The sequence below is a fragment of the Lipophrys pholis genome (assembly GCF_963383615.2).
Source record: "Lipophrys pholis genome assembly, chromosome: 3".
Lineage (NCBI taxonomy): Eukaryota > Metazoa > Chordata > Actinopteri > Blenniiformes > Blenniidae > Lipophrys > Lipophrys pholis.
Genome location: NC_137627.1, coordinates 21,031,337 through 21,059,106, shown reverse-complemented (window position 1 = coordinate 21,059,106; position 27,770 = coordinate 21,031,337). Strand labels below are relative to the sequence as shown.

Below are 27,770 nucleotides of genomic sequence, written 5' to 3'. Positions count from 1 at the left end.
AGGACAAGGCCCAAACATATCTTTTTGTTTTATTCCATTTATTTTGATATAAAAGCATATTCAGACCCCCCTCCCCAAAATAATTTGATTAATTAGTAAAGCGCAACACACATTTACCACACACTGTCAGGGGGAGCAGACTCGAACACTGGGTGTAAAGAAAACCTTTGTGCAGATTTAATCAGTGGGAAAACACAAAACCCCCTCAAACAATCATTAATGAACATCACACAGACAACGAAGCTGTTTGACCAGTGAGAGCAGTGAAAGGCTTCATATTCAAGGATAGATATAGGAATTTTTTTCTCAAAACACTGTTCATAGTTTAATTATCTGCATATGAAATATTCAATCTTTATAGTCTGTTTATACGTCACATCGGTAAACATTCATTCTCCAGACCTGCTGCTGTGCAGAACAAATAGAAAATGGTAGATTTTGCATCATGTTTGCTGTATATATATATATATATATTAACCAATGTCTCATAACAAAAAGATAAGTCCTGTGCAATTTTAACAGCTCAGCTATTCAAGAGTGACTCATCCCCACCAAACAAAACCTCTCCTTTCCTCAAAGCCCACCCTGACGGCCTCCAAGAAAGGCTATCGACTGCCTCTGTAATCCCATTTTCCAAAATATTACAGTACAGTCAATCACACAAACATCTCAGGTCTGATCTAGGCAGGGTCTTACGCTTTCCTTTGACAAGTCATATATACACTTGATAACCAATGATATAATGAAACAGTTCCCAATGTTTTTGCCAATTAACAATGTTTTTTTTCCCAGCTTTCTCGAGGCAATCTTGGTGCGCTACAAGTTTTATTTAAGTAGTAAATTATTCTAGTGAATCCTAAATAAGTCAAATTGATCATGACAACTGGAAAAGGAGCACTAGTGTTATTCTCTGTACATCCATTAATCCAAACTATTAAAACACCTCTGCTTCAGAAAACTTTCAATGTTTTACCTTTCAATAATGCTGCACCATGAAATTAACCCGACACTCATTTAATTATATCTTATGATCAGATTGTATTTGTGCACTGCAACATCTCAGACGTCTGCTGGCATTCGGGTCAGAGTTCGTCCTTCACAATAACATGTTATTGTGCCACCTGCTGGACACTGAGGGTAAGAAAATACACACACAAAAAAAAGTAAATAAGATGAAAGAAACCCAGAAAACAGAATCAGGAGGTATATTTCTCTTTTATAAATTGTAAAGTATTTTACCCATCATCACCATGGTTCCATTCAGAGCAGAAGTAATAGGCACGAACCACCACACTCTGCTTTCCACATCATGTTTCAGAGCACAATCGGGGAAAATTCACTGCAGTAACCTCATCTCCTGGTGTCAAGAGCTCGCTTTCTTCCAGGCGACTCACTTATTACCAGGTAAATCAGCCAGTACAGTAAAAAAAAAAAAAAGAATTCCACCTTGTGCTAGTAAAATCTGCATATTCTGAAACAATCAGCTCCAGCGGCATCTCTCTATTGCTTTGATCACGTACATCGACACACGGCAACAATTAAGTAACAGATTGCCATGGGAGGGATACATTGCATGTATACAAGTGCAAACAAATCTTTTTTTTTTGGTAGATCACACTGAAGCAGCCCTTCTCTTGTCCACTTTTGGTGGTGCTGTGGACGAGTCAGCACATCCAAACAGCTTGAGAAAAGTGCTCTAAAATAATTCGCGGCTCACTCCTCGCTGGTTTCTGTGACAGTTATTTGAAAAATTATGGAATAATAAGAAACATCAAAAACAAAACAAACAAAATAGATCTGTACTGCCGATGTTGAGCCTGTCTAACAGTGAGAAGAGGTCGACTTCATTCATAGGCAGATTTTGCAACAGTGGTAGCTGTGAATGTGTTAAGAGGCCAAAGCCATAGTTTTTTTTCTTTTATAAACAGATTTTTGAAATATAAAACATTTGGAAAGCTGACGTCCGCTATTCAAACTATGCAGCAGCAAAAGCAGCAGCAGCTCTGGCCATTGGATTTTTCTGTCGGACTACACAAAGACACACACGCACACACCAGCAACCATACAAACACACATGCACATATTTTCTTTCAGTGTGTAAAAATAGAAGATTGAACACAGCTAGAATATGGTAGATAAATCTACTGCTTAAAGGTGGAAGCTTTTTTTTTTCTCTCTAAACCTTTTCAAATCTGCTATTCCCATTTACATCAATCAAGTACCTGTCTGAATCCAATAGAGATTTATACATCTATTGTCACTTCTATACATTTTCTAAAAAACAGACATGGCTTAAATTAATTCATGATCAGCAGGCATAAAATACCTTCATAATTCTCCTGTGCAGTTTTACAAAAATCTGTTTTGTTTACCAAAAAGAAAAACCTACAAAAAGTAAAGAAAAAGGAAAATCAAGTTGAATGAGCATTTGAAAGCTCCTTGACGTGTCGCTGTGTTTGTTTGCTTGAGGAAAAGGAACCATAGTACACAGCGAGCGCCCGCCCGGGATGTTGCTGGTACAAATGATAGGGGGACTGAATTAATTGACCATCAGGAATGAGAGGAAAAGGGGGGGGGGGGGGGGGGGGGGGGGGATTGCTGCAAGGTGGCTCAAAGACGCCACACAGAAGGGAATTTACATTCTGAAGCCTCACTTGAAAACTCTTAAATGTACTGCCCGTGTTGTGGTCATAGTGCACAGAGAAAGCAGCCCTGAGTTCTAGTACAGGGTAGGTGCTGTAACATTTAAAGCACCATCGGGGGAGGGGGGGTGGGGGTGGGGGGGTGTGTTGGGTACCTGCCCGTAGGTCTTCAAGGCTCTTTAGGCAATGGTGGGGAAAACATGTGGTCTTGGGCTAACAGTGCTGTGGGAAGTCTAAGCGTGACTCTGTTGAGCTATGGTACAGTTGATAAGGCTCTGGTATACAATTTCATGGTCATTCTTGGTCTCCCTCCCCCGGCTGCCACCATGCTAATTGTATATCCAAGCAGCAAACGCCGTCAGCGGCTTGTTCGCCTGCTTCTCGGGCTGGGGATTTTTCAGATTGCACGTTACATTGATTCTATGACGTTGGTACTTCGTCCCATCGCTCTCCCTCACATTCTTCCTACCTCGGAGGATGATCCTTTTCTGTCCTACAGTTCAAACAGTTATTCTCTGGACTGCCCTGACCCCACCCTCCCCCTGTTTATTTCAATGCTGATTGAGACTGCTCGGCTCTCGGGTCACGCAGGCTCGATGACTTGGCTGTTGCGTCACGGCTGCCCTTTTCTCCCCCATCGCACTAAGGACGCTGTGCAGTGGGCAGTCCAACATTAATCGATGGGAATTTTGTCTTCCAGTTCCAGTGGACTGCCCTCCACGGGCTCCTCGCTCTTTCCCAGCTCCTGCAGCTGTTGCCTCCGCTGTACCTCCGCCTTCAGGTTCTCCAGATCCTTTTGGCTGGAAGGGAACAAACAGAAAGCTTTTATAGGGCTGAAATAATCAGCAGGTCACATGTTCTAGATACGAAACTATGGAGCTTTTTCGATCATCAAGGAAAAGCTGGATTTGGGGCAATAAACTTTGAATACAACGTTTTTGAACTAACGCGACCGCGTGAAAATGTTGAAAAGCTGGATAATATGACTCCAACAAATGTCGGTGGGAAATGGTCTTTGACACTATTTTGTTTACACTTCATAACAGCAGCTGTGTGAACACACGAGTTTGGATTATGGAAGGATGTGTCAAAACATTACGGAAGTGGTATTTTTTTTTTTTTAAAGAAAAAAGAAAAAAGAAGAAAAAAAAAACAGAAAAGTGCAAAAAAAACAGAAATTCAGTGAAGGAACAAAAGAAGAAATGCCAAAAACAAGTTAAAAAAGGCAAGTGAAGCCACGGTTCCACCGTACTTTCTGCGCCAGGACGTCGTGGGGTGGGACGGGTTTTCGCGTGGTCTGACTGAAAAAGTTGTGGATGGTACGGAAAGAAACCGCGACCACCAGCTATGATTTTCCGTCACCCCTTCGTTGAGGTACCGAGCCCCGAGGAACGGGTCTGTGAGTAGGAGCGACAACACTGCTGTCTGCAGATTGGTAGTGACGATCGCCACTCTCGTCTTGCCCGCAATATTCAAATATTTCATCGGCCGTAAACCCTCCTGCTGTCGTTTACATACGCCACTTTATGCTCACGGGATGTTGAGTTAACTGGGGTTATTGAAACGTCTGAGCTCGACACACTGCAGTGTTTCAACGAGGTGCAGACGCTCCTCTCAGTAACAGGAGGAGGAGATTCAGCAGGAGCTGGACGCTGCTGTTTACAATGAGAAAGTTTGTGCTGTGTCACAGTGAACGACTCGAATGGCCGCAGAGTTGCTGCTGGCCGTTTCAGTGTTCTTCGCTCGACGCGTCCCCGAGTCGTTAACAACCCCGCCTATATTTTAACCGTACTTTCTGTGGTGGGACCGCATGAGAGTTGGGCCTGGGTGCGCTTTGCCATACCATACCCTCCCCTGCTCCGCTCCGGCACCTACTGCGCGGTGGAATCACGGCTTAAGACTGAAATATGAGTGTGAGCCTTTATAGGAAAAACTGAGGGCCTGGTACTGCTGTTGGTGTTTGCTATGTTAAAACTGTTGCTGCAGAATGGGTAACCTTTTGTTGCATTCGTTCTGGTGGACTATATGTTTAAGTGAGAATATCAAATGAAAAATTGAAGACAGAAACGGACTAGACTGAATATGATAGGAAAGTAATGTAGTGTACAGTTTGCTCATTTGTTGTTGAGAAAAACGACGTAAAGCTTGAAGCTGCCAGAGATCAAGGATCCTTTTGGAGTGCCAGTTTAATATTCTCCATTCTCTAGTGTGCCATAAGCACCAATATCCATGTTTTAACTGCAATCAATAATAATTAAAACAGTTGTATATCTTCTTTTGGAATGAATGCCAACACTTTTACCACATTTAATCAGATAGTAACATCATTTCCCAAGAGAATAGATGGAAACCCACAACAAAAAGTTTTGAGCTCTGATCGTGAGCCTCATACGAGTCTGACAATTCTTTGACATTACCTGAGAGGTATAAAGATAATGCCATTTATGATGTTGAGCTGCTCCAGAACGCTGGCCATGTTGGGGGCCGTGAACTGAAAACCAGGAAAGAAAAAAAGAGAAACTTGCTTAAATTCTGTAAGCAAAGTGAAGGTATCCCCACTTCTCATCTTGGGCAAGCGCAGTTTCCTTTTAAGACACAAAGTTATGGCTAAATGTTTAGGCCTGAAGTCAGTCACCTTCAGAGGCATGATGCTGGCATTGGAGCCGTTCTTGTAGATCTCATTCATGGTTCTCTGAAGAGCTACAGCCTGCTGGGTGAGATACTTCAGATACTCTGAGCTCTCCTTTGTTTTCTCGTGAGCCTCTCCCATCTGAAAAGAGGAGAAGAAAAAGAAAATCCACATTTATAGGGGAAGCTTCTTTGTGTGATCGAGGCGCGTTGTCTCCTGTACCTGGTTCTTGTAAATGGTGTAACCCTCCTTCTCATGCTGCAGCGCTGAGCGGAACTCGGCCTTGCTCTCATAAACCCTAGCAACCAGATGATGGCTGGAGAGGGAGAAGCACAGTCATCAGTCACCACGTGGGTAATGTTCTTTTACCTGTGCATGTACAAGATGGACTCCTCTCACCTGAGAGCCACTTTGAGGGATCGGGGTCCGTGGTACTTTGAGTTGATAGACAAGGCGTTCTCCAAGAATCTGAGCGATAAATCGTACTCCATCACTCCGTGAAGCACCAGGCCAATGTTACTCTGTGAACACAAGAAGAAGAAACAGTCTTAAGTTCCTTGTTTTTCCCCGTGAAACATTTAGAATTCGCCAGAAGTGCTTGAGAAATGCACATGGCATAATCCAAAGCTTTTTCTCTTGCTGTAAAGTTCTAAAGATGGGTAGACTTTCTCCCTAGTCACCACACAGAGCACCACCTGATGTCCTTCATCTCGCCTCATGTTCATATCATCCATCCCGTTTTGCCCACCGCCTGCCCTCAGGCGTGAGTCTGCACAGCATCCGGGCGACCGCACAACAGAAAAATGCTATCAGATTATTTTTTTTTTTTAACTGCTCCACACTGTTACGCTCAACCTAAAACTGTCAATGCTCACTATGACAGAACACACACACACACACACACACACACACACACACACACACACACACACACACACACACACACACACACACACACACACACACACACACACACACACACACACACACACACACACACACACACACACACACACACACACACACACACACACACACACACACACACACACACACACACACACACACACACACACACACACACACAAAGCCAGGCGTGACAACAACATTTTCAAGCATGGGTTCTTTGTTATTCTTTCAGTTCTGCACTAATTCACAATCATTGGTGAACTTGACTTTTAATGATATGAGCCGTGGTTCTCCTGCAAGGTGAACAAGAGGCTCACGGGTTTCATCTGATAGGGCATGCTGCTTAAGGTCCATCTGACTCGTGCCCCTACATTACAGAATGGGTCGTCACCTCTTTAGGTCATCTTAATGTCCTCTTTATACTGAGCTCGATCTAAGGAAAGTTTTTTAATGATGCTAAGATATTGTTGGACGAATAATTTCATTCCTGTTTAAAGATTTTGATTTGATTTTCGTTGATATTCAGAAGTCTGACACAAAAACAGGCCAGTCAGGATGATTGATTCACAAAATTGCAGCTTGAGTTTGTTATTTTTTTGTCAATCCCATCACTACACTTACGTCTAGCAGCGCCATCTCCGGGTGATCCTCCCCGCACACCACCAACATGAGGTATCGTGCACGATAAAGCAGCTTCAGGGCAGTAGAAAGCTGCCCGTTGGCAAAGCAGTACAAAGCCAAGTGCATCTGAGAGGGAAAATGAATAAACAGGGAGGTTAAGAGGCTTCGGTCACCTTCAGTCAAAAACAAATGCACTTGACATGTTTGATTTCTTAACTCACATATTCTTGAATTGTGTTGGGATGCTCGATGCCCAGTACTCGCTCGCTCATCAGGACGGCTTTCTGCTGGTTGCTGAGAGCCTGCAGGTTAACACTTGGATGTCATTCCGGGCCATACAATGAATAAAATGCTCACCTAACAGAGTCTGAGTTGCCGAGCGTGTGTGTGTGTGTGTGTGTGTGTGTGTGTGTACCTCAGGGTGGTCTCCCATAATGTAATTAAGGCGTGCAAGCAGGCGCAGGCAGGCACAGATCTCCACATGCATGGCTCCATACACATTGTTGAAGAGGTTCAGGGCCTCATTGATCAGCTCACAGCCCTCCTTCAGAAACCCTGCACAGCGTCCAAATTCACAGACAATAGTTTTACACATTTACTATTGTGCTTACATACTCAAACATACTGAAATCAAACATTTCATGGCCCGTAGACTCATGAGTGTCACCTTGCTGCACTTTGGCCTGTCCGCTCTGGAAGAAGTGGAACGCGTCTGAAGCTTTGGGGTTGACGTGCTTCACCACGGGGAAAATGTTCAGGATGTCCTCCTCTGTGAAGGCAGGTTTGTGGCGGCTGTCGAAGTTGTACTCCTTTATCAAAATCTGAAAATAACACGAACATTATTGATATGAAAACTGGATGAAAAATAAAGGTTTTTATAAAAACTGAATATTTACGATTTGAATTCAAGAATCCATGCTTTTACAAAGGCTAAAGACAATTAGAATGAATGATGCATTTGACCTCTATCGGATGCAGAAATGGGAATTTGAAAATGAAAAAGGAAAATATGTGACTTACACTGAACACATTCAAGACAGATTTCATTGAATTGTATTTTTCTTTTCTATTACTAGTGTGCAATCTTTCCCATGCTGGATACAGTGTGAAACACCCAAGAAAAAACATCACATAAAATCGTCTATTAGATTGATAAGAGGTTTCCAAAAAATATTAAAGATATTCAATTTACAGACTGGTAGCTGGTATCTTGCCAGGAATAAAGGGAACCAAAGGCATACAGCTGCAACTGAAACAAACTGAGTACAATGGTTTTCCTAAACTGTAAAACATCAATTTGTTTTAAATTAGCTCAAAGTCAAAAAGTCGAAGCCTTTGATTCTTTATCATTTTTGGCTGTGAGGTCTGAAAATACATGGTTAATATGATTCCTCTTTTTTTCAAACTAAAGGTCATGTTTATTACAAATTTAAAATTCTTTAAAACATGGAAGTTTGTGAATGTTGTAAATATTCAATTTATTTTTTATTTTTTGGGTCATTTCAAGAAAAAAAGCAGTTTCTTCTGGATTACAAGGGGATATCTTTTGACTGAGGGTGACAAATATGAATTGTTATTAATGCCTCAGCAACCAGAATTTGGACAATGCTTCTGTACTTCATTTTATCTGTTGTTGAAGGTACATCACTGAATCTTGTTTATTCTGTTCATTAGAATTACTCAGTATATTTGTTATTCAATGGCAGACAAACAGCGTAAAAAAGCAATTTCTTAAAAGGGACAAATCTTATTTTTCCTTGGGGAAATAATAAAACAGGTGAAGTTATAGTAATGGTTCACAATCTAAATCCTGTTAGGGATGATAGGATGGGAATATAAAGGGTTAATCCTTTTTGGGTTATCTGACGAGGACCAGAAAAGGTCAGGGTCTTCGATTCCTGTCACGAGGCGGTACGGTTATTTTTAAAAACCAGAATCTGTTCATTAAATGTAGTAAAGCTTGTATCAGGTCCTCTGGTAAAGCGAGTGTTTATAAACTGTACTGCGTTTACCTGGATGCCAGTTTTGACAGAAATTTCTCTGAGCAGAGTGGTTTTCTGAAGGCCGTATTTCTCCACCACCTGGTCCGCGCTTTCACTGATTACAGAAGGAAAAATAAATAAATAAAAAAAATTCAGAATCCCACACTGCCACCCCCGGATCATCAAATGGCCTTAACGTCCGTGTCACAGGAACAGACTGAGCTCTCCTCACCACTGTATGGTGAAGCGATAGTAACTCTGGGCTTCCGAGGCGATATTCTTCCACAGCTCGCTGGGCGTCAGACTCGCCCACGCCGTGTTGTCGCCTCCGCCGGGGACCCTGTTGCGCCGCTTGCGGCTCTTACGACGAGACACGAGCTCGTCGGGAGGCAGGTGGGCGACGGCGTCGGGAAAGGAGCTCAGGAAGCAGTTGAGGAAGTGGCTCACGGCTGCGGAGAGGGCCGACAGCTCCACGCCCTGCGAAAAAACCCACAATCAGCCCTTTCCCTGAAGAGACGAGATAAAGTGCTGCAATCCAGCTCAAACCGACCTGCAGGTATGTCTTGAAGATGTGTTTTGCACATCTGGTGATCAGCTCACTGATTCCAATCCTCTAAGGGAGAGAGAATAAAAAAACAGTGTATCGGTATCACTGTCCACATGACGACTGTTGGCATGATGCAACTCATCAGATTTTTCAGGAGAGGACTCACATAGAAGTGCTCCAGCTGGGCTTTAGCAGGAGTCTTATCCACAAACTCCAGCACCGTGCCCAGGTAGCGAATGTTGATGCCTCTCTGGTGTAAGGCCTCCGTCAGCGTGGCTCCATCCATTGGCAGAGCGCTGTGGTCCAAACAGTCCTTAACCTGGTGGGGAAATGCCACAGTTCACAAAAGTACTGGTACTCTTTACTTGAATACAGATAATTCTGTCAAAAAAAAAAAAAAGATATATAATTTGTTTACTTCAGTAGAAGTGGTAAAAAAAATAAATAAAGGAGCGGTCGTGAAATTGTTCTAGTAACACAGTGGATACAGTCTGTCAGTGTGGATAAAGCATCTTAATCTTAAGATCATGATTCAACTTGTATTGGTTTTGACGTTTCCCATAACCTGGCTTTTTTCATCCAATACACTGAAATCTATCTGAAACTTTCATTTTGGAAGAGAAACACGAAGGTTTGCAATTCAGTCATTATCGATGTAACTAGATTACTCTTCAGTGGCTTTGATTTTATCACTGTAACTTTGCATCAACTAGGCTGGAAGAAGAAAGTAAGGGTGAGAAAGTAGGTTTGTTCAAATACGGGAAGGAAGAATCCTCCGGGAAGAGAAAGAATCAAGACGAGAAATCTAAAAAACAAGTGCAAATACTTGAAGTGTTACTTGCCGCATTTAAAAAGGACGCACTGTAAGACGCCTTTGTACACATGCGCATGCAGAGACACAGACCGTGAGGCTACGTGTGTGAGCTGCAGTAACACTGACCAACGAGGGGATCTGACAGGACACCAGGAAGGCCGCTGTGTCTTTGAGCAGCTGCTTCTGCTTCTGGACATCGTCTGCACTGTCGTCTGGGAAACGCACTCCTGGCACGACAGCACAATCACACACAGTCAGCTAACTGTAGAGTTGGATTTTGTGAAGATCAATCGAGTTGTTCAAAATACAAGCAAGAATGAAAAAGAAATCAGTTATTCACTGAAAGGCAAATATTTGCAATTCACAGATGTCGTCAGATGCATTTTGTGTTTCTCTCTCGTGTTCTAATAAAGAGGGCTCATCAGGTAACTGAAGGCAGCTGCCCTCTGCTTGGAGCCCAGAGGCAAGTTCTTCTGCAATCACGCAAAAAGCCATTAAAATATCTGGCAGCAAAATACGACTCCGAGAAAATGTGGAGAACTCAACTGTTTCATTTTCTGTACCTTTTCTATTTATTGACGTTTCATGTATGTGGCTGGGGGAAATGTCTGTTTTAAAAATGTCACAATATTATTCTCACACAAAGTACAACTTGAGCCTTTCTTCAAAGTGAATTAAAAATAGTTGCTGGAATGAATTCTTCCCCAATGACATTGGTTTATACAAGGCGTTCTTCTGTTCAGGTCTTTTGCAATCAGACCTCAAATCTTCACACATTCATCCTGCTGAAAAAATCCAGACAATCTTTTGTGCAGGATTGCATTTGCTAGTTATCATCTACTTTTTAACATATTTCACAGTACGTGTTGCCCGTTACTCGCTTCCAGCACGACAAGTTGTGAACTTGGAGAAAAGTTTTCCTTTAGGTCCTTACTGTTTTGTATTTGCCTGTTGAGGAGGACTTCAAGAACGGGTTCTCAACCGACTTGTCTGGTTAAATAAAGGTTTAGAGTTAATAAAACACTTTCCACACTCACCTGGAGAGTAGATGTCCGGGTTGAAGCGGATATCGAAAGACGTGTTGCTGATGGAACCGACCGCCTTGCAGGCATTCAGGACCACCTCACGACTTTTGGGATCTGTTTGTAATTTTAGTCACACATGAAGACACTTTAAAAAAATGTTTAAGTCACAACAACAACAACAATGACAGGGACATCAAATCAACACACTGGAAAAGGGATGAATTAAACCAAGTCAACACTGAGTGTGGGCATATGTTTTCTTTCAGTAGGAATAACCAAAATACTTCAGATCAGTGGGAGGCAAATACCCATTTCAAGTATTGGCTGAAAGTTGTACTCAATGAAACTAAATAAAATTAAAAGTAGAAATCGAAAATACTTTTATTTTATTAGCAAATGGACAAATGCTTAAATGGTTTGATTCACCATAATGTCTGAATGAACCTGCTCTCTTTAGTGGGATGTATAATCTGTATATTCCAATTTTATTTGGGATAACATGTAAAAATGATTTTCTGAAACTACTTCTGGAAAAACCTAAATGCAATGGAAAAGTTTTTTTGATATCTTGATGTAGTGCTGTGACCAATGTCCCAGGAATAACCTTCCCTCGCCACAGTAAGCTCTGGTAAAAGACTTTGTAATAGTATTGGCAATAAGAGCTTTGGTTTTACTTGTCAGGCAGAAAATCCCTCCCATCAGATTATTCTAGATAATGATAATACAGATTATTATAGACATTCCAAAATCTAATTCTACTAGCAGCACTGCAGACAGTTCAATCAGATCAGTTCTGAATTAGCTGGTGTGATGAGCACACTGGAGACTGTTTAGTACCCTGATGAACCACGACTACCAACAATGCGGATTTGACATGCAGGTTATTCATCCAGGATCAATGCAGCACCACACAAACCATTCAACACATGGTCATTCATGCATTGCAAAGCACACCGATTAAAAAGGATCATTTGGTTTATTGGGGTCAAATCTGGCTGCGGCGGGATCACAGGCTAGTTGGGTTGATTGGGGGCCAACACTCATCCCCATGGCAGACCGAGGACCGAACAGAGAGATGAAGTCAGGTGGAATGAAGCCATTAGAAAATTCATTCCATGTACGCTTCCTAAAAACAGGATCAAATCAGGAGTTTTGGATAAAAATGTCTTGAACCTGCTTGTTTCTAAACTCTAATCCACCAGAGTATCTCTCCCTGTACCGTCCCGGCCCTGCCTTTTGGGATCGTTTTTTTGGGACGTACCAATACCAGGTCCGTCCTCGGCGACTAAGGTCTCTGCCAGCTCTTTGGCCTGAGCTAATCCTGGCATACTTTCTTCAAGCTCCTTACCCTCCAGTGGGCTCTTGCACTCGCCATTCTGGGTGGCTGCGGGCTCTACAGGCCCATTCGTGGCGGGCTTTGTGGAGCTTTCGTCTCCGTCACTCGCCGTGTTGGAGACGGCAGACACGGCGGCGTCTGTCTGGCTCGCGCCGTCGGTGGAGGCGTTTGCTGCAGCGGAGGAGTCTGAAGGTGCAGCCTGTGTCGCGTCAGCGTTGCTCTGTGTGGATGCGTCCGTGATGGCGGGCGTGTCCGTCTTCTTACAGTCTTTGTTTGCTTTCTGCTGCATGAGCTGTAACGCTGCCATCTTCATGAAGAGAAGATATCTGTGGGATGAAAGAGAGAAACACATTTAGCTCTTTAGGGAGACGCGAATCCCCACAGTGCACACTTACACCTACCTGTGCTCAACAAAGGCCTCAATGAGCTCCTGGCGCAGACAAGCCAGGCGGTGGCGGTGCTGGAGGGGGAAGCCGTAGCGCTGACTCTCTGGAGGCAGCTCCTCGCCCTCCACTGGCAGGAAGTTGAGGTCAGGAGGGAAAGTGCGAAGGAGGTCCAGAATGTAGTGTCTGCCGTCGTTTCCGATGATGCCTTTGCACTCGACGGAGGAGCACAGCTCCACCGTCTCATTCTTCTCATTCAGCACGTTGTGACGCTGGACCTGAAAGTCACAGGAGAAGGAAATAAACTGTTAGAAGAGCAAACTGGATAAAATGACATCTATGAGTGGTTGACTTTACACAGCATCACTTTAATATAACTTTGTATGGCCTTAAATCTATGTGTACGCAATTATTCATTTCAAAAATCAATCCATTGTCAGTTATTTCTATACTCATAAAATAGAAACTGAACTACTTAACATTTGGATTTTGACAATTATAAAATAAATGTCATCTTTTGAAATATTTCATTGCATAAAACTGTACTAGAAATTAAATGCTGAAAACATGAAAATTATATATGCTGTTGTATTTCAAAATTTTATAGAGCAAATACAGACAAATATGCATAAGAGAGTTTAGTTTTAAAACGATAAGTAAATTAATAACTTAAGAGAATGAAAAACTGAATGTCTGGATGAAATGCAGTACAAGCACAAGTAAACACATGACTGACAAGTGTAACAGTTGATTAAAATGGTTACAAGTATTGTTTTCAGTAGAATTTATGATTATTATCATGCTTTGTTTCCTAAACCAGCTGCATGTCCCCAATTCAATAATAAGGCTGTGAAAGATGGAGCTTAAACTGTTCTTGCACCTCAAACTCAGTCAGAATCTATTTTACTAAATTATTGACATTTGTTTTTAGTTTAACAATAATGTAGTATTTCAACATGCTGCTGTTTGTATTCATATGCTGCGGTGACAAGGAATCGTGACAAACAGAATTTCAATGACAGATCTTATCGTAATGATTTCACCCAATAGTTATGCGACTGACCTTGAGTGGCCTGCTGGTTTTATCCAGCAGCTCCATATATTTGCTGTGAGACACGACGGTCTTTCCGAAGTCGATGGAGCCGTAGATGACGCTCTGCTCCTGTTCACGCTCCAGGATTCCCGGGATGATGGACTGGGCAGTGACGCGGTAGCCTCTGTAATCCACCACCACTGTTCCCAGAGTGTAGAGGCCCTCCACATCCACCGCCCCGTAAGCGCGCACCCCGTTCAAGTCATTGGTGGGTGCAGCGTGGGCGGCGGCATCACCACCCAGCTCACGGTAGTGATCCCGCACGTCGAAGCCCAGACTGAAGAAGATGTTGTTCCAGATGAACATCTGCATCCGCGTCTCCTCTCCAGGGTTGATGGCCATCACGTTGCCGTCAATCACCGCCATGGCGCCTCGAGTGGCAGCAGCTGCAAAGTCGCTGTGGACCTGCGGGAGGAGGAGCAGGATGAAGAGGAGGTGGTCGTTAGGAGGACTCCGACAAACAAATGACTGCAATCAACTACAGATCTGAGTGAATCAGAAAATCTCCAAACTGTAAATGTCACATCTGGAATGAACATAAATACATTTGCAAACATATTTTTCGAGAATCTCTTGTTTAATTTATGAAAATTAGGAGCAGCAATGCACACAACTCTTCCACTTTGTTTACCTGTATTATTGAGACTTTTGCTGTTTGATGATTTGAAAAAACGATTTATTAGGAGTGTTTCTACAATTGATGTTTGTAAGTCGGGACTGAGTGTGGTGTTTTTGGGTAATGGTGAGTGGAACATTAGCGCTGATGTAAACCAAAACAACTCAACTTAAGTTCTACTTAATCTATAAGAACAGAGAGATTTGAGCCTTTTCTTTAGGCTGTGATACAAGCATGACACCCTTTGTGTTTTGCAGCTTGTTCTCCACACATCAACTGGATGGAACTTTTTATTTTCTTGTGTGTTCTTTGACAGCTATTAAGTGATTCATCAGAAACCTGAAGTGCCCTCCCTTCCCTTCCCTTCCCTTCCCTTCTCGTTACTCCTACAGTTCAAATTAAGTGCAAACCCAAATCTGCCTCATTATGTCCTTAAAAACATTTTCTTATTTCATAATACATAGCTGCTCTGAAAGAATGAGGTCAACATCAAAATACACATGGGGGAGTTTTGGTGTCTTGGAGATGTCTGTCAAAAGGTACAAACTAAAGCTCGAGCAACAAGTACCCATCAATTCGAAATGAATGAGACTGCGTGCTTTCTGTGGAAAGGGAAAATCTCGCATTCAGAAACTGAGCAGAGGAAGTTCTGCCTTACACAAAGAGATCACATTGCCTGTCAGCAGGCGTGTGTGAGTCAGCCTCATCTGCTCTCCTCAGTGCATTGTTGGTAACAGATTCATTAACAGGAAGCAGACTTTATGTCGACAGAGGAGCAATAGACAGATGCCGTACCTTGAATATGGCTCTCTCCCTCAGCAGCCGCTCCGGCAAGTTCTTCCGGGGAAGTTCTCTGGTGGTCTGCAGCTCCTCGTTCCAATCTCTCGTCTGAAGATGCAAACATTAGATAAAAATGTCAACAATAATAAAAAAAAATTATATTTCTGTGCCTGCTGGATTCCCACCTGTCCAGGTATGTGCTCCTCGTAACCCAGGCGGGAGGTGTAGGCGTCCTCGGCTCGAACACAGTCCATGGCGTGATCCACCTGTGGAGCGGTCCAGCTGTACACCTGGAAAGGTGTGGCTATCCTCTCAAAGGGGTGTCTCTGGACTCTACAGCAAAAACAAAAACAAAGAGATATCATTGCATATCGTTCACTGCAGACAGTTCATCCATAGTTTAAACAACCAGAACGGCACAGTTCAGTTCTCATGTCTGACCTGTAGCACATTTGACACATCCAGGCTAGAGACAATAACAAGTTAGGTCTGTATACTTGAGACTTTCTATCCGAGGTGTTGTTGAACCAGATCTTAAGACAATTCAATGTTGATCAACATTATGTCATTAACATACAACAAAACGTCTTTCAAAATTTGAAAACTGGACAAACATGCATTTACAGTGACTAGAAATCCTGAAGCCAGGGCAAGTTTGAACCTTTTCTTTTGCAGGGCGGTGAAGTTCTTCTTGAAAGCGGGGCTGATCTGGCTCAGGAGCTCCACCAGAGAGTGGCTCAGGAAGCTGGGATTGGCTGGTTTGGGATTAAATGTGTAGGTAGTAGATCTGGAACAAAGAGTGAATATGATGAAGTCGACAAAAATGAAAGAAAACTTCAACAACTTTCAAAGAAATGATTTGGATTTGTGCGGCAGCTGCTGTAAAGTTCCTTAAAAACCTCCATCAACAAACCACAAAACAGGACAAAAGTTTTAAACGGCTGTGATCAAGTTGTTAAAATAAGAGAAGGATCACCGCAGCATATTTGCCAACTGTAAACTGTAATCCACTTACATCTCATTATTTGGGCTGCTAAGCTTTCAATAGCCTCTAAATTTAGGCTTCTGCTCACAAGGTGCTGCTCTTGTAACTTCAACAACACTTGAGGCTGTATCCATCTTTAAATAGTGAATGTGCATGGACGTCGAGTTTAAATGAAAACTACACAGTCATCCCACGGTGGAGCTTCTTTCTCTTAAAGATCTGCAAACACTCTGCCTAAAGTGAATGACAAACGTTAGAAGGTGATGGAGAAATACAAGACTGAAGCGCTGACTGACTGGTTGAGGTAGAAGCCGCGTGTGGAGGCAGTAATGCTGACGTGGCGCTCCTCCAAGGTCACAATGTAGAGATACATCAGGTCACCGTGCATCTTCCTGTTTCCAGGCGGTGGGTTCCAGTCACTCATGGTGAGGACCTTCAGGCACTGCATGGGCTGCTCAAACATGATGACAACATATTTAAGATATAACAACAGAAATTTGACATGCAACACATGTGATGAACCTTTCTCTTCTCACCTTCCAATCCTTGTTCTGTGGCTGGAGCGGCACTAGGGGGCGCTCTTTGCTGCCTGGCAGGATGTGCTCTGGGGGTGTGCAATCGATTTGCTCCAGCTCATTGCCCTTTTTCTTGCGTTTCCCACTGTCTGCAAGGAGCAAAGTTTAAGTTTGTATCTTCCGGTGTGACAAGTGTTAAAAGTTGAGCAGAAAGGTGCAGATGGCTGAACGTGGTCACGCAGGACACCGCTACTTCATTTACTTTTGCAAAGAGATAACATCAGTGAAAGTGCTCAAACACTTTTAGACGTGCCGATCCTTTAACTGATCAGAAGAAAATATAACAAGTTTGGTCAAAGCGCTTGAGCACTCTCAGGGAAACGAGGAAGAAACCAGGTCATGAAGGTTAGTAAAGATTAGAGGAGCTTGATCAAACTGATCTTTGAAATCAAAGTGGGGACAAAATGATTTGATTACAATGTTTGCTCAGATGTGCTCCAGACACATGAACTGGGTTGCCCTAACACTGTCAGCAATAAACTGTAATCACATTAATGCCTGCAGCAGCTCAGGGAAACATGCAGAGACAGGAAGAGAAATGTGCGTTTCAGTAACATTGCTGTGACTTAGAAATGGAAACTAAAACCAAAGCTGCTTGTAAGTGGATCCACTGAGTGAACCAGCATCACTTTGTGAGGGGAACCATGACCCGAACTGTGCCCTCTAAAGGAAAAGTACATCTTAAAAACCATGAAGAAAGAGAAAATATTGCTGATCACTGGTTTACCTACAGATGACTGTCATGTCTACCACTAGCTGCAGTTACGAGGACCGTAAGTAAAGTAGCATCACGTTAACATTTCTATCTAATCATATAAGCCATAACCAATCACACTTAAATTGGTTGGCTTGACTGAAATTCGGTCGGAAAACTTGGTATAACCGTTTTTGTGATCTGATCAATTATGGCACATCAGAGCATTTCCCACTGCTGGAGCTTGTGTGCACGTTTTCTGTGTTTGGCGAAGGATTGTAATGGCAAAGAACAATGGGTCAATGAAGTGGACAACAATGCCCCTAAAACATAGTCGAAATACTTCTGAGAAAGTCCCTGAGAAGCCTACAGTCTGGAACTAACAAATCCATCCTCAATGCTGGCTACTTCCTGGTAAAGCTGGATGTGGGATCATGCGTCACGAACCGCTGACGCCACAGTGCCAAGATTTATGGGACTGATTCAAGGGCTGCATTGGATGATAATAATAATGCTAATTATTTTATTCACTGTTAATAGGACAATCCGATATCTCAGCCATAAAGAATGCAATTATTGACGACGTAAAAGTTGAAACGTGGGAAATGTGGAAACGAAACTGTTTAAAACGAATGTTTTTTTACTACTTAAGTGGTTCATGTTTGTACAGATTGCAGGAAGTGACTAAAAACTCCACAATAAGAGAAATCTTTGTGTGTAGAAGGCAGCGAGGGTGTCATACCTCCAAGGTCTCCATCAGTGAAGATGCTGAGGAAGGACAGCGAGTTGCAGTCCACTCCGTTGTAAGAGTCTGAGGGGTCCAGACTTTTGAGCAAGTCTCTGATATGACGCACGTGGATGCGAGCTTCACGCACAGTGTATGGCTCTGCAGAAGAGACAACAAGTGAGGAGTTTGGCAAGAAGCAGCAGAGCATCACAGAGGAAGGGAAATGTGCTTCGGAAAGTTATATCTGCATTATGGTAAAACTAAACAAGCACATCTTTTGTTGTGACTGAAGTCGACCAGGTTTATCAGGTTGGACCAGTCGTCTGATTCAGCAATTTCATTTCACAACACTGATGAGGAGAAACAACACAGTGGATTCTTTGTAATGTGTGGAAAGTTACAGTCTGCACTTGTATGTACAACCTTAACTGAATGATTCATTTGTTTCTGGTGAGGATGAGGGAATATTGAGACGAAAGTGCATGTGATATGGTTTCCTGGCCAAGAAAAAATAAAACCAAACCCCTGATGATCACACTTTACAGCCGAGATTGCTTTGCTATCACACTTTTTGAAGGAAAAACATTAAAACTAAACGTATGCTCAAATGCTTTACTGCAACAATAATGGTATGTGCACGATGCATGAGAGACTATTGAGGTATGATTTTTACAAGCTGACAGCTGACGAGCAGCTTTTTAAATGTACAATGAACATTTCTGATCTGCTGCAAGTATACAGTCCTCATGTCGGTGATTCTGGTCCATATGGAGCTCTGTGGTGAAGCCTGATCGTAGAGCGAGTGCGTGTGTGTGTGAATAATGTATGAACCGTGTGATCGTGCTGAGCACAAACATAAAATGCCTCTGACCTTCCACTACTTTGAGCAGTGAACCCTCCTGCAGACCCTCGATGGACTTCAGCTCGGCAAAGTTGTCCAGCACGTTTCCGTCCAGCTGCAGAGAGAAGCAGGTGCGGTGGCAGGTGTCCTCGCGGTCCATCAACACCTGGTGGATCTCCTGCACCATCTCCTGCGGTGACACCTGACGAGCGACAGACAGCACAGCGGAGGATGTGACGCAGACATTGGCAGAGGGACCATCTGTGGTGCAAATGTGTTAAAGAAAGCCACGATATATAAAAGAAGCACTGCTTTTGTCTGTACCTGCAGGTCAAACGGCTCAGTCCCAGGTGCCTGGATCTTAACAGTGAAGCCTGTGTCCTGGATCACGATCACTTCCTGTTCGTTTGACTCTTCGCCCCCGTCTGCATCGCCATCCCGGTCCTGCTTTGACTCCGTCTCCTCCGTGTGATCATGAGTGCCGTCGCCGTTTACCATGGCTGTATCTGCACTGTGCCCTGAAATGGCAAAAATGAAGAGATCAGTGACTTACGTTTCGACACAATCGGGACAGACCGACCTGATTTGATGACATGATGAAATAAGATTTACACAACAAAAACACAATAAGCACGACCTCGACTAATGCTCTTCCTTACATACGAGTCAATCTGTTCCCTGACAGCTGGGTATGACCACTTGGTTCACAGGTTACAGATGGAAAATTGTTTCAGGTCTTGAACTCCTCTGCATAAAGTGCTTACTGAACACAGTATACCCATCTCTACTCTGGTGTGTTGCATATAGCCTCCGTGAAGCCCTCTGCATTGCTGATCAGTCTACGGGAGCCTTCCCAGCACAAACTTCAAGTATTTAGTCCTGTATTTGAAATTCAAGTTGTGAAATAATCTGGGTCAGACTCAAAGATGTTTTTGTGTCTTTATTCTGAGCAAGAGTGATGCATCATCACAGCGCTCCTAAACAGAGAGTCGAGTGCTGTTCCATACAGATACTGGGTGTGTGGTGGAGTTTATCAGCTCCACTCAACCTCTGCCATCCTCACGTCTGACAGACCTGTTGACCAGGGGTCTGTTGATAAAGAGCATCCTGTCGTAAACCAAACATTCTTTTACACTACATGAGTTACACTGCTGATAGGTTGTTCTTCAGCAGCAGAGGACAGGCTCCGTAAACTTCAGATACAGTCTGTACTGCGATTGCTTTCACACACCACACCCGAGTTCAACTGCCCTGCTGTCGCCCCTTCAGCTCTGCTCACAGTTTAGTTTGGTTTCCACATTGGTACGGCTGCATCACATTCAGACCGAAAACTCAACAACAATGACCTAAATATGGCCGGTTTGAAAACAGCCTCAATCTTTTGTTGGTCCAAGATTATGAACCTTTGACCTTCTGGTCACAAGCTCGCTTCTCTAATCACTCAACATTTAAAAACCTCTGAGAAAAGTTTGACCCGCTGGTTTGTCTTACTTTGCAACAGCAAATTGAGCAAACAAATACCTGTGAATCTTGTCTGTGACTTGGCTGGAGTACTGCAGACATCGGGGGCCACCCAACAATAACTACCAATGGGTGCAAAGCTCTCTTGAACAATTTCCCCCTGGGGTTAATAAAACATTATCTATTCAACTATGCTTTGTGATACATTGACTTTTCTAGTTATCATTAAAGGTTTTGGGAGTTCTGGTTACAAGAAGTATATGCAGGCTAAATCCTGTCAGATATGCTTTTTGATAGTGAGGAGGTTGAGATTATGGAGGAGAAATCACATAAAAACAGTGAGAACATGAAAACCAGCAAAGAAAAGCTTGAGCCTAGAATCAAACCTTTACAGTGAGGAGAACATGCTTTCCACTTTACCAAAGATCAAAGTTTAAGTATTTTGATGGTGCCCATTGGAATTAAAGTCTAAACACAATATTGAAATGTCCTTCCATCATGACCAAACATTTACAAATGACTAAACTGGATCGAGTCTTAATAACAACATCCCATCCTCAGTTTTTTCCAGGGTGTTTCCATACCTTTCAGTGCAGATCAAGGTGCTCATTCAGTTCATAAAATTATCTGATAAAGTAGACCAAATTCACTACAAAGTTAACGCCTACATAATCTGCTCAAAAATGTGCTCTTAGGAACAGGCCACGATGAAAAGGGAGTCTTTTTAGACCAAACCAAGAAAACTCGGGGCTGTTATTTCCACATCACACTCGTACTGACTTGAGCTAATCCCAACACCTCAGATGAGACATCTCTGCCCGTTCAGGTGGCCATTCCACTCATTGGTGCAGCGCAGGTACATTATAGTGGGTTCATCAAGCTTATCACCAACCCTGTAAACAATTCATCCTCAAACTCAGCAGTCAAGGTCGTTGGTCAAATCTGATCAACAGGGAAGAAGTAGTTTAGAGGTTCGGCACTGCAGAGCTCGGTTAACACCAGACTTCTTCTCTACTGGCTGTTGGGCAGCCGAGTCACAGACAAGCATTACAAACCTCCGGGTCTGGATGATCTGACCAAAAACTTCATGAAGTATTTATGATGGGTTGAACAGAGCCAGCGGAGCTCAGTTACAATGTCCCTGCCAAGATCCACACACACACTACTGCATGACAGCAAAATGATCTCCCTGTGATCAGTCATCAACTCTTGTTGCTCCAATGTGTTAAAAAAACAAACCAACAACAATATAACACTACTGGAGCGACAACGTAACACAAATTAATGTATCTGAAAATGTGACAATAAGTAACCAGATCATCCAGAAAGGAAGGGGCCAATATCCACAACTAATCTGCTGAAACAAACAGCATTGACAGAGCGGAGGTTAGTCAGCCAGAGAGGCCTTGAGGGATTGAAGAAGGGAATTATTAGTTACTTACAGTAACAATGCAGCAAATACCTGTAAGTTAGCTGTGAACTGATCAGCCCCTTCCCAGCTGCTGCTTTTAAAGACATCTGAGACTTGTAATTAACAACGTTTCACTACAATGTGCTGAAAATGGATAAGAGACACCTGATAACTACAGAAACTTCACACAATGTGGGGGAAAATGGCTGTGGGGACTAATGACAACTGTTTTCACCCACTGGGAGACAACTGGTGCTAACGCCTCGTGTCCTTGCTCAGCCTTCAAGGGCAACAGCCTCAGGGTTACAGAGGGAGGGAGGGAGGGAGGGAGGGCCCCCCATAGCTGGACCACGACCCCGGGTGAGAACCAAGGCACTGAAATAGTGGCAGAGGAGGAATAGGAGCAGAAAGCACGGGAGAGGCCACGCTCTGAATAACAAACACAACGGTGTCAGAGCCGGTCAGCAGTGTCGGGGAAGAACGAGTGCTCGGTGTCGAGTGTTTCTGAGCGACCGTCTTTGTTTTCAGGACTGGAGCAGAAATCTGTCAGAGCTCAACAAGTCTGAGCATCTAAATAGCTTATCTTTTCCAGTCAATTTTCCAAACAACTTGTCAATGCCAGAGTGCTTGATTTGCTAAGCCTCTTTAACATAGAATATTTTTTGTTCAATGTAACCTATAAGTTAGCGTCAGCCAAATTAGAAAAAAACAAAAACAAAACTCACAATGTCATCCCAAAGACAATCTTCCTCGTATTCCTGCCAAAAATCGATAAATTTCCCGTCTTGCCTCATCCTACAAGACGGTGTATAAAGTTACTGCAAGCTTAACACAACAATGGATAGTAGTCTTTGCTACCACAGAGAAATGTAGTGTACATGATAAAGCAGGTTTACAGCACTGAACCACGAGACCCAGTCTGGATGAGGAGAACTAATTTAACCACCAACTGAAAAGACGAGCAGAAATTCTAATTTCCTGGCCGAGGACAGACCAGTGATAAAGTGACTTAACTCTGGCGCAAGAAAGACATGACTTGTATGAAACGTTGCAGGTTGTAACTCTGTTTAGAGCTAAAAAAAAATATATACAATAATATATACATATTTTACAACTTTATGGTGTTTTAATGATAGGAAAAACAGAAAAAACTAAATCAACTAATCAAAAGGCAGTTCAAACCAATGTATTTCACTCTTCAGCACAAAAACAATCATGTAATCACATCAGTGCAGATAGTTACTCAAAGGTGAGATAAGTTAAAGTTTTCAGTTGGCGTTTCACTGGGAATGTGAAATAATCTGGACTTAGTTTGAAGCTCACAGCCTTCATTGAATCAGAAACGCAAGAGTACAAAGTGTCACAAGCTGAATAACGTGTTGCAAAACCAAACCATTTCGCTCCAGACCAGTGGAATGAAGTTCATTTGACAGTAAAGCGTTAAAAAGGGAGAGAAGAAAAGGTCTGACTACAGTTTAACAGGAGCGGTATCACGTTTCATGCTATTGTATGAAGATTTGAGAAACGGTTTCTACTAGTGTGTTTGGGTTTTCCTCACTGTTAGGAAAACGTCCGAGGATTCATCTTCACCACTTTTTAAAATGTGTTAAAGAAAAACAACTGAGAATTAAAAACATTTAGTCTTTTCAGGGATGTAAAGTGGCATAAAGGAAAGTTCGAAGATGAAAGCAAACATTGTACAAACATAAAATTTGCTTTACAAAACATCTGTCAGCCAAACATCTAGAAAATTCAAAAACTGCAAGAAAGCAGAGAAATGGAGCTTTGCATTCATATGCGAGTCATTAGCTCTTGGGACTTCTTCATTATGACGTCTAATCAAAGACAAGTGTGTCGCTGATTCGTAACATGAGAAAGTAATCTTGTAAGAGGGAGCAGAAGCATGTCTGCAGTCTGTAATGCCAAGAAGGCATTTTTTCTTCAATTGAAATTAACACAGAGTCCTATTCTCTTGATTCATTAAACTCATCTTTGAATCTTTAGCTTTTTTTTCCAATGGGGACAAAACAGCAAGCTCCAAAACCACTGACGCTAATGAGAGAAATCTAACACTACACACGCAAACAAGAACTCAAACTCATTAAGCAGCGAGGTAAACACTGGCCAGACAAACATTTGGACAGGCAGGAACTGTAAGCAAGGTCGTGGAAAAGAAACCAGGACACAAATCAGACACAATGAAACATGATATGACTCAGTGTTTCACTCTGAATAAATCTTACAGATCTCAGAGTGATTGTTCCCTCCACCTTCATCCTTAACTTGACTTCACAGTCAAAATGAGATTTTCTGCAGCCCATTACTCCAGCTCACTTCTCTGCACAGCTAATAAAGCTGGCGGCCCTTGACATGGGGACCATGGCTGCTGCCATAGCAACATGAACCAGCCAGACAACCCTGAAGACAACAAGCACAACACCACACAAGGCCCCTCTGTCACAGTGTATGCTGGACCACAAGGTAGCATCCTCTCGGACAGACAAGATCCTGACATGGAGTCTAGTGCTGAGACTCAGCACAAGCTCTGTCTTGATAGAACAAAATTTTTTGGATAACATACAAGTGTCACAGGTGCATAACATTGAAGACAATTGATTTATGATTTATCCGTGACATATTGCCCCTGCTATAAAAGAAAAGTCAATTATTGCCGGATTGTAGTTCATTGGATTGAACCATGCTCATCCTTTCTCAATTTTATATTGCTGCTAAACTATAAATCTCTTGCAACCCCAACAGCAACTTCAAAATGAATGTGTAGGGGCTTAGAGAACTTCTGTTATGAGTGGGAGATGTCTTAATAAATAAAACATATGAAATTGCATGCTTGTCACAAGCATGCAATATAGAAGAGCTTGACCGCTACATATGTCCAAATACCCACACAAAACAAGCTTATAGATTATTTTTCATTATCTCAAAGAGTTCAGGGCCCACGAGTACAAGAGAAGAGGACTGCAGTCTAACCTGGACTGCTCAGGAGCCAGATGAGGAAATGTGCCAGGGTGTCAGTGGTTCTCGGGATTAACTAACACACTCTTCACCCCACGGGAATAATAAGCTCCTTATAACCACTGACTGTGAATCTCGCCCTAACCTGCCTGCTCCACTATGTGCTTGTCATCTATCAACCCTTCGCTGACCAACGCTGAGGCTTTAGTACTATCACTAACATATAATTTCTGTCATGGATTAGTCACTTCATTAATTAAGTGCTTGGTTGCCTGTAAGGTCTTATTTTTTCTCAATTTCAAATTTATGAAGCTGAAATGCTACTTTATTAAAAGCAAACATTAGACCAGCTGATCAATTAAAACCAACTACAGGCAATACATTCCCTGACAATTCATATATCAGTTATATTGATACAAAAAAATAACAAGTTGCTTTTTCAGTGACTCATTTCAAACCGTGCAGCCCATACATTTCACATGCATCCATCTTCTATACTGCTTTATCCAGCTCAGGGTCGCTGGAGGACAATCCCAGTGATCTATGGGCGAGGGCAGGGTACACCTGGACAGCTCGCGATATATTTCAAAGTTATTACACAAATATTTCAAGCTCTTTTTTTACCCTTTTTAGTTTATAAGTCTTATTTCAAAACTCAAAATAGTTGAATAGATCTTGAGATATTAAGATTAGACAGCTTTCCTGGGTTGCTTTTCTTAACCAGAGGCTAGTAACCATTACAATTCAAGTCTTTCCAAAAGCCCAATACACACACACCGAAAGTCTACACTAAACAGATAACACAGCTCATTGAAAAAGAAGAACTGCAGGAATCACAAAGCATGGAATCAGAGATTTGCTGCATTATTTTGAAACAAAAAGTACTCAAAACACTAAAGCTACAGTTTACATGTTTAGCAGTGAAGGCTACAATCATAAAATGTTGCAGCCCAAAAGTGTTACATAAAGCGTGTCAGACGCGATGGAGTGGTTAGAAAAGAGAGAAAAACTAATTTTATTTAATAACTGGGTCAGTAAGCCTGCTGTCCTAACAGATGACTGTTGGATGAGGCCTTTGTTATAAGTTTTGAAATGACTGTAGTCCATGTGGTCTGGTAAAAATTGTTCCAACTAAAGGCATGGATTTGTAAGTACCAAGACAAATGGCCAGGGAAACACGCTAATTACACAGCCAGCAGGGGTCTTGAGCCATAAGCAGCCGAGGTTGAGTGTGTCAGAGTGAGGCGAGAGCCGCACAGGCGCTTCAAGGTCCCACATGTGACAGCCGGTGACGGGCTGCAGGCACCTCGGTGCTTCTACCAGTCAAACTTCACGGGCTGACAGCGTCTCATATCCGCCCTGTCAGACTGCCCTCCGCCGCTTCACTACCACAGGTTGTCACTCACCTGCTTTATGCGGCTGTTCATGTATTATTAGCGTAACCTTCTCTCTCACCGCGGTGCACACACAATCATCACTCCCCCCCCCCCCACTACAATAACCAGCTTCCGCTTCCTGGGTCGACATGGAACAGTCCACCTTGTGTTCATTAGAGGGGGGTGAAATGAAAAGAGAGAACGCGGCAGGGGGATAACATCGATCACGGAGCAGCTAACATCCATCCAAAAACGACTAATACATCCTTTAAATAGCCACATAACGCATTCATAGCACGTGGTTTTGTGCTACGTGTCCCATACACAACAGGTGTATGTATTGCGCCCCCCCCCCTTTGTCTGCGCAGACAGTGTAGGAATCCACTGAAGGTGACCTTCAGCAGACTCGTGTGACATGCTGTTACCGAACATGTGTGTCTGTCGGCGGCTGCTCATCAGCTGCCCCGGCTCTTATTTAACTCACAAAAGCATGAGCCACACAGCTGTGATAAAACGGCATGTTTCCGAGCATGTTTGTCAGGCTTTTGGGCTTCGGCGCCTAACGCAGACACTGCCCGGACGGACAAAATTAGCAGGCTCGCCGCCGGTGAGCTAGCTGCCAGCGGCTAACAACCGTTAGCACACCGGCTAACTTGTTTTGGTCGGTGTGCTAAGTGCTAAGCGAGGGGCTGAAGTCCATGCATGCGGCCGTGACCTGTGCATGCAGCGATGGGTGTGAGCCTGTGACGGCCTCGCACATTTGCACAGAACTAAACAGTTTATTAGCACATGGTTTTGCACCTATATAAACTTACAGAGGCTACCAAGGCGATGCTTTGAGGAGAGGAGGAGTCGGTAGCCCCCTCCCCCCCACCTTGGGGTTGAGGACTTTTAAGTCACATAACAAATGCATAGAAGTAAAGGTCTGCAGGCCAACCAAACCTTCTGGAAAACCACAGGACAGCTGTCGTCCTCTCCGGGAAGCAGCTGTGTGAAGTTTGCAGCATGCATTTGAGTTGTCATTCACCCAGTGTGTCTGTCTGCGTGTTGTGTTGCACACATGAAGCCGTCACTGTGCAGCACTGCTCACCGCAGCCGCAGGAGTCCTTCAGCCGCGCCTCTTTGCCGTCCTGAGTCCCTTCATCGGCAGCATCCACCGGGTTACAGCCAGGCACTGACGCCGGGATGTCATCTGTCTTGCTCACCATGGTCGGCAGTCAGTGTATGGTGACAGCAATCCGCCCCCCGCAGCTTTGCTTTGAATGTATGAGTCTGTTGACGGACGTGGGGGAAAGGAAAAAAGTGAAACACAACCAGGCACGGTTCTGCTTCTCCGGCTCACACGGGTTG

At 43.2% G+C, this 27,770-nt stretch overlaps 1 protein-coding gene across 6 annotated transcripts; it reads right to left on the bottom strand.

The window, feature by feature from the left end:
* On the bottom strand, positions 1–27,770 carry cluha (clustered mitochondria (cluA/CLU1) homolog a). 6 transcript variants are annotated; one of them, XM_080459460.1, is made up of 27 exons: positions 27,511–27,770; positions 19,524–19,717; positions 19,230–19,401; positions 18,374–18,517; positions 16,899–17,026; positions 16,659–16,813; positions 16,039–16,164; positions 15,563–15,710; positions 15,393–15,485; positions 13,952–14,386; positions 12,907–13,166; positions 12,431–12,831; positions 11,182–11,283; positions 10,271–10,371; positions 9,497–9,649; positions 9,334–9,396; positions 9,016–9,260; positions 8,814–8,898; positions 7,469–7,622; positions 7,217–7,356; positions 7,023–7,103; positions 6,802–6,927; positions 5,671–5,792; positions 5,494–5,587; positions 5,278–5,412; positions 5,060–5,133; positions 1–3,442 (listed from the first exon to the last, which is right to left on the bottom strand). In XM_080459460.1, exons 1-27 carry the CDS (start codon positions 27,626–27,628, stop codon positions 3,316–3,318), a joined length of 4,176 nt encoding a protein of 1,391 aa, XP_080315586.1. In that variant the 5' UTR covers positions 27,629–27,770; the 3' UTR covers positions 1–3,315. The 6 variants fall into 6 exon arrangements, with proteins under 6 accessions (XP_080315586.1, XP_080315587.1, XP_080315582.1 ...); XM_080459461.1 differs by having other exon boundaries at positions 12,518–12,831; XM_080459456.1 differs by having other exon boundaries at positions 5,060–5,412.

Coding starts and splice junctions, on each gene's coding strand:
- cluha (XM_080459456.1), bottom strand. CDS start 27,628: ATGGTGAGCAAGACAGATGACATCCCGGCGTCAGTGCCTGGCTGTAAC. Junction 17,027..18,373: donor CACTGATGGAGACCTTGGAG/GTATGACACCCT, acceptor TGCTCCTTGCAG/ACAGTGGGAAACGCAAGAAA. Junction 15,711..16,038: donor ACCGCCCTGCAAAAGAAAAG/GTTCAAACTTGC, acceptor TTTTTGCTGTAG/AGTCCAGAGACACCCCTTTG.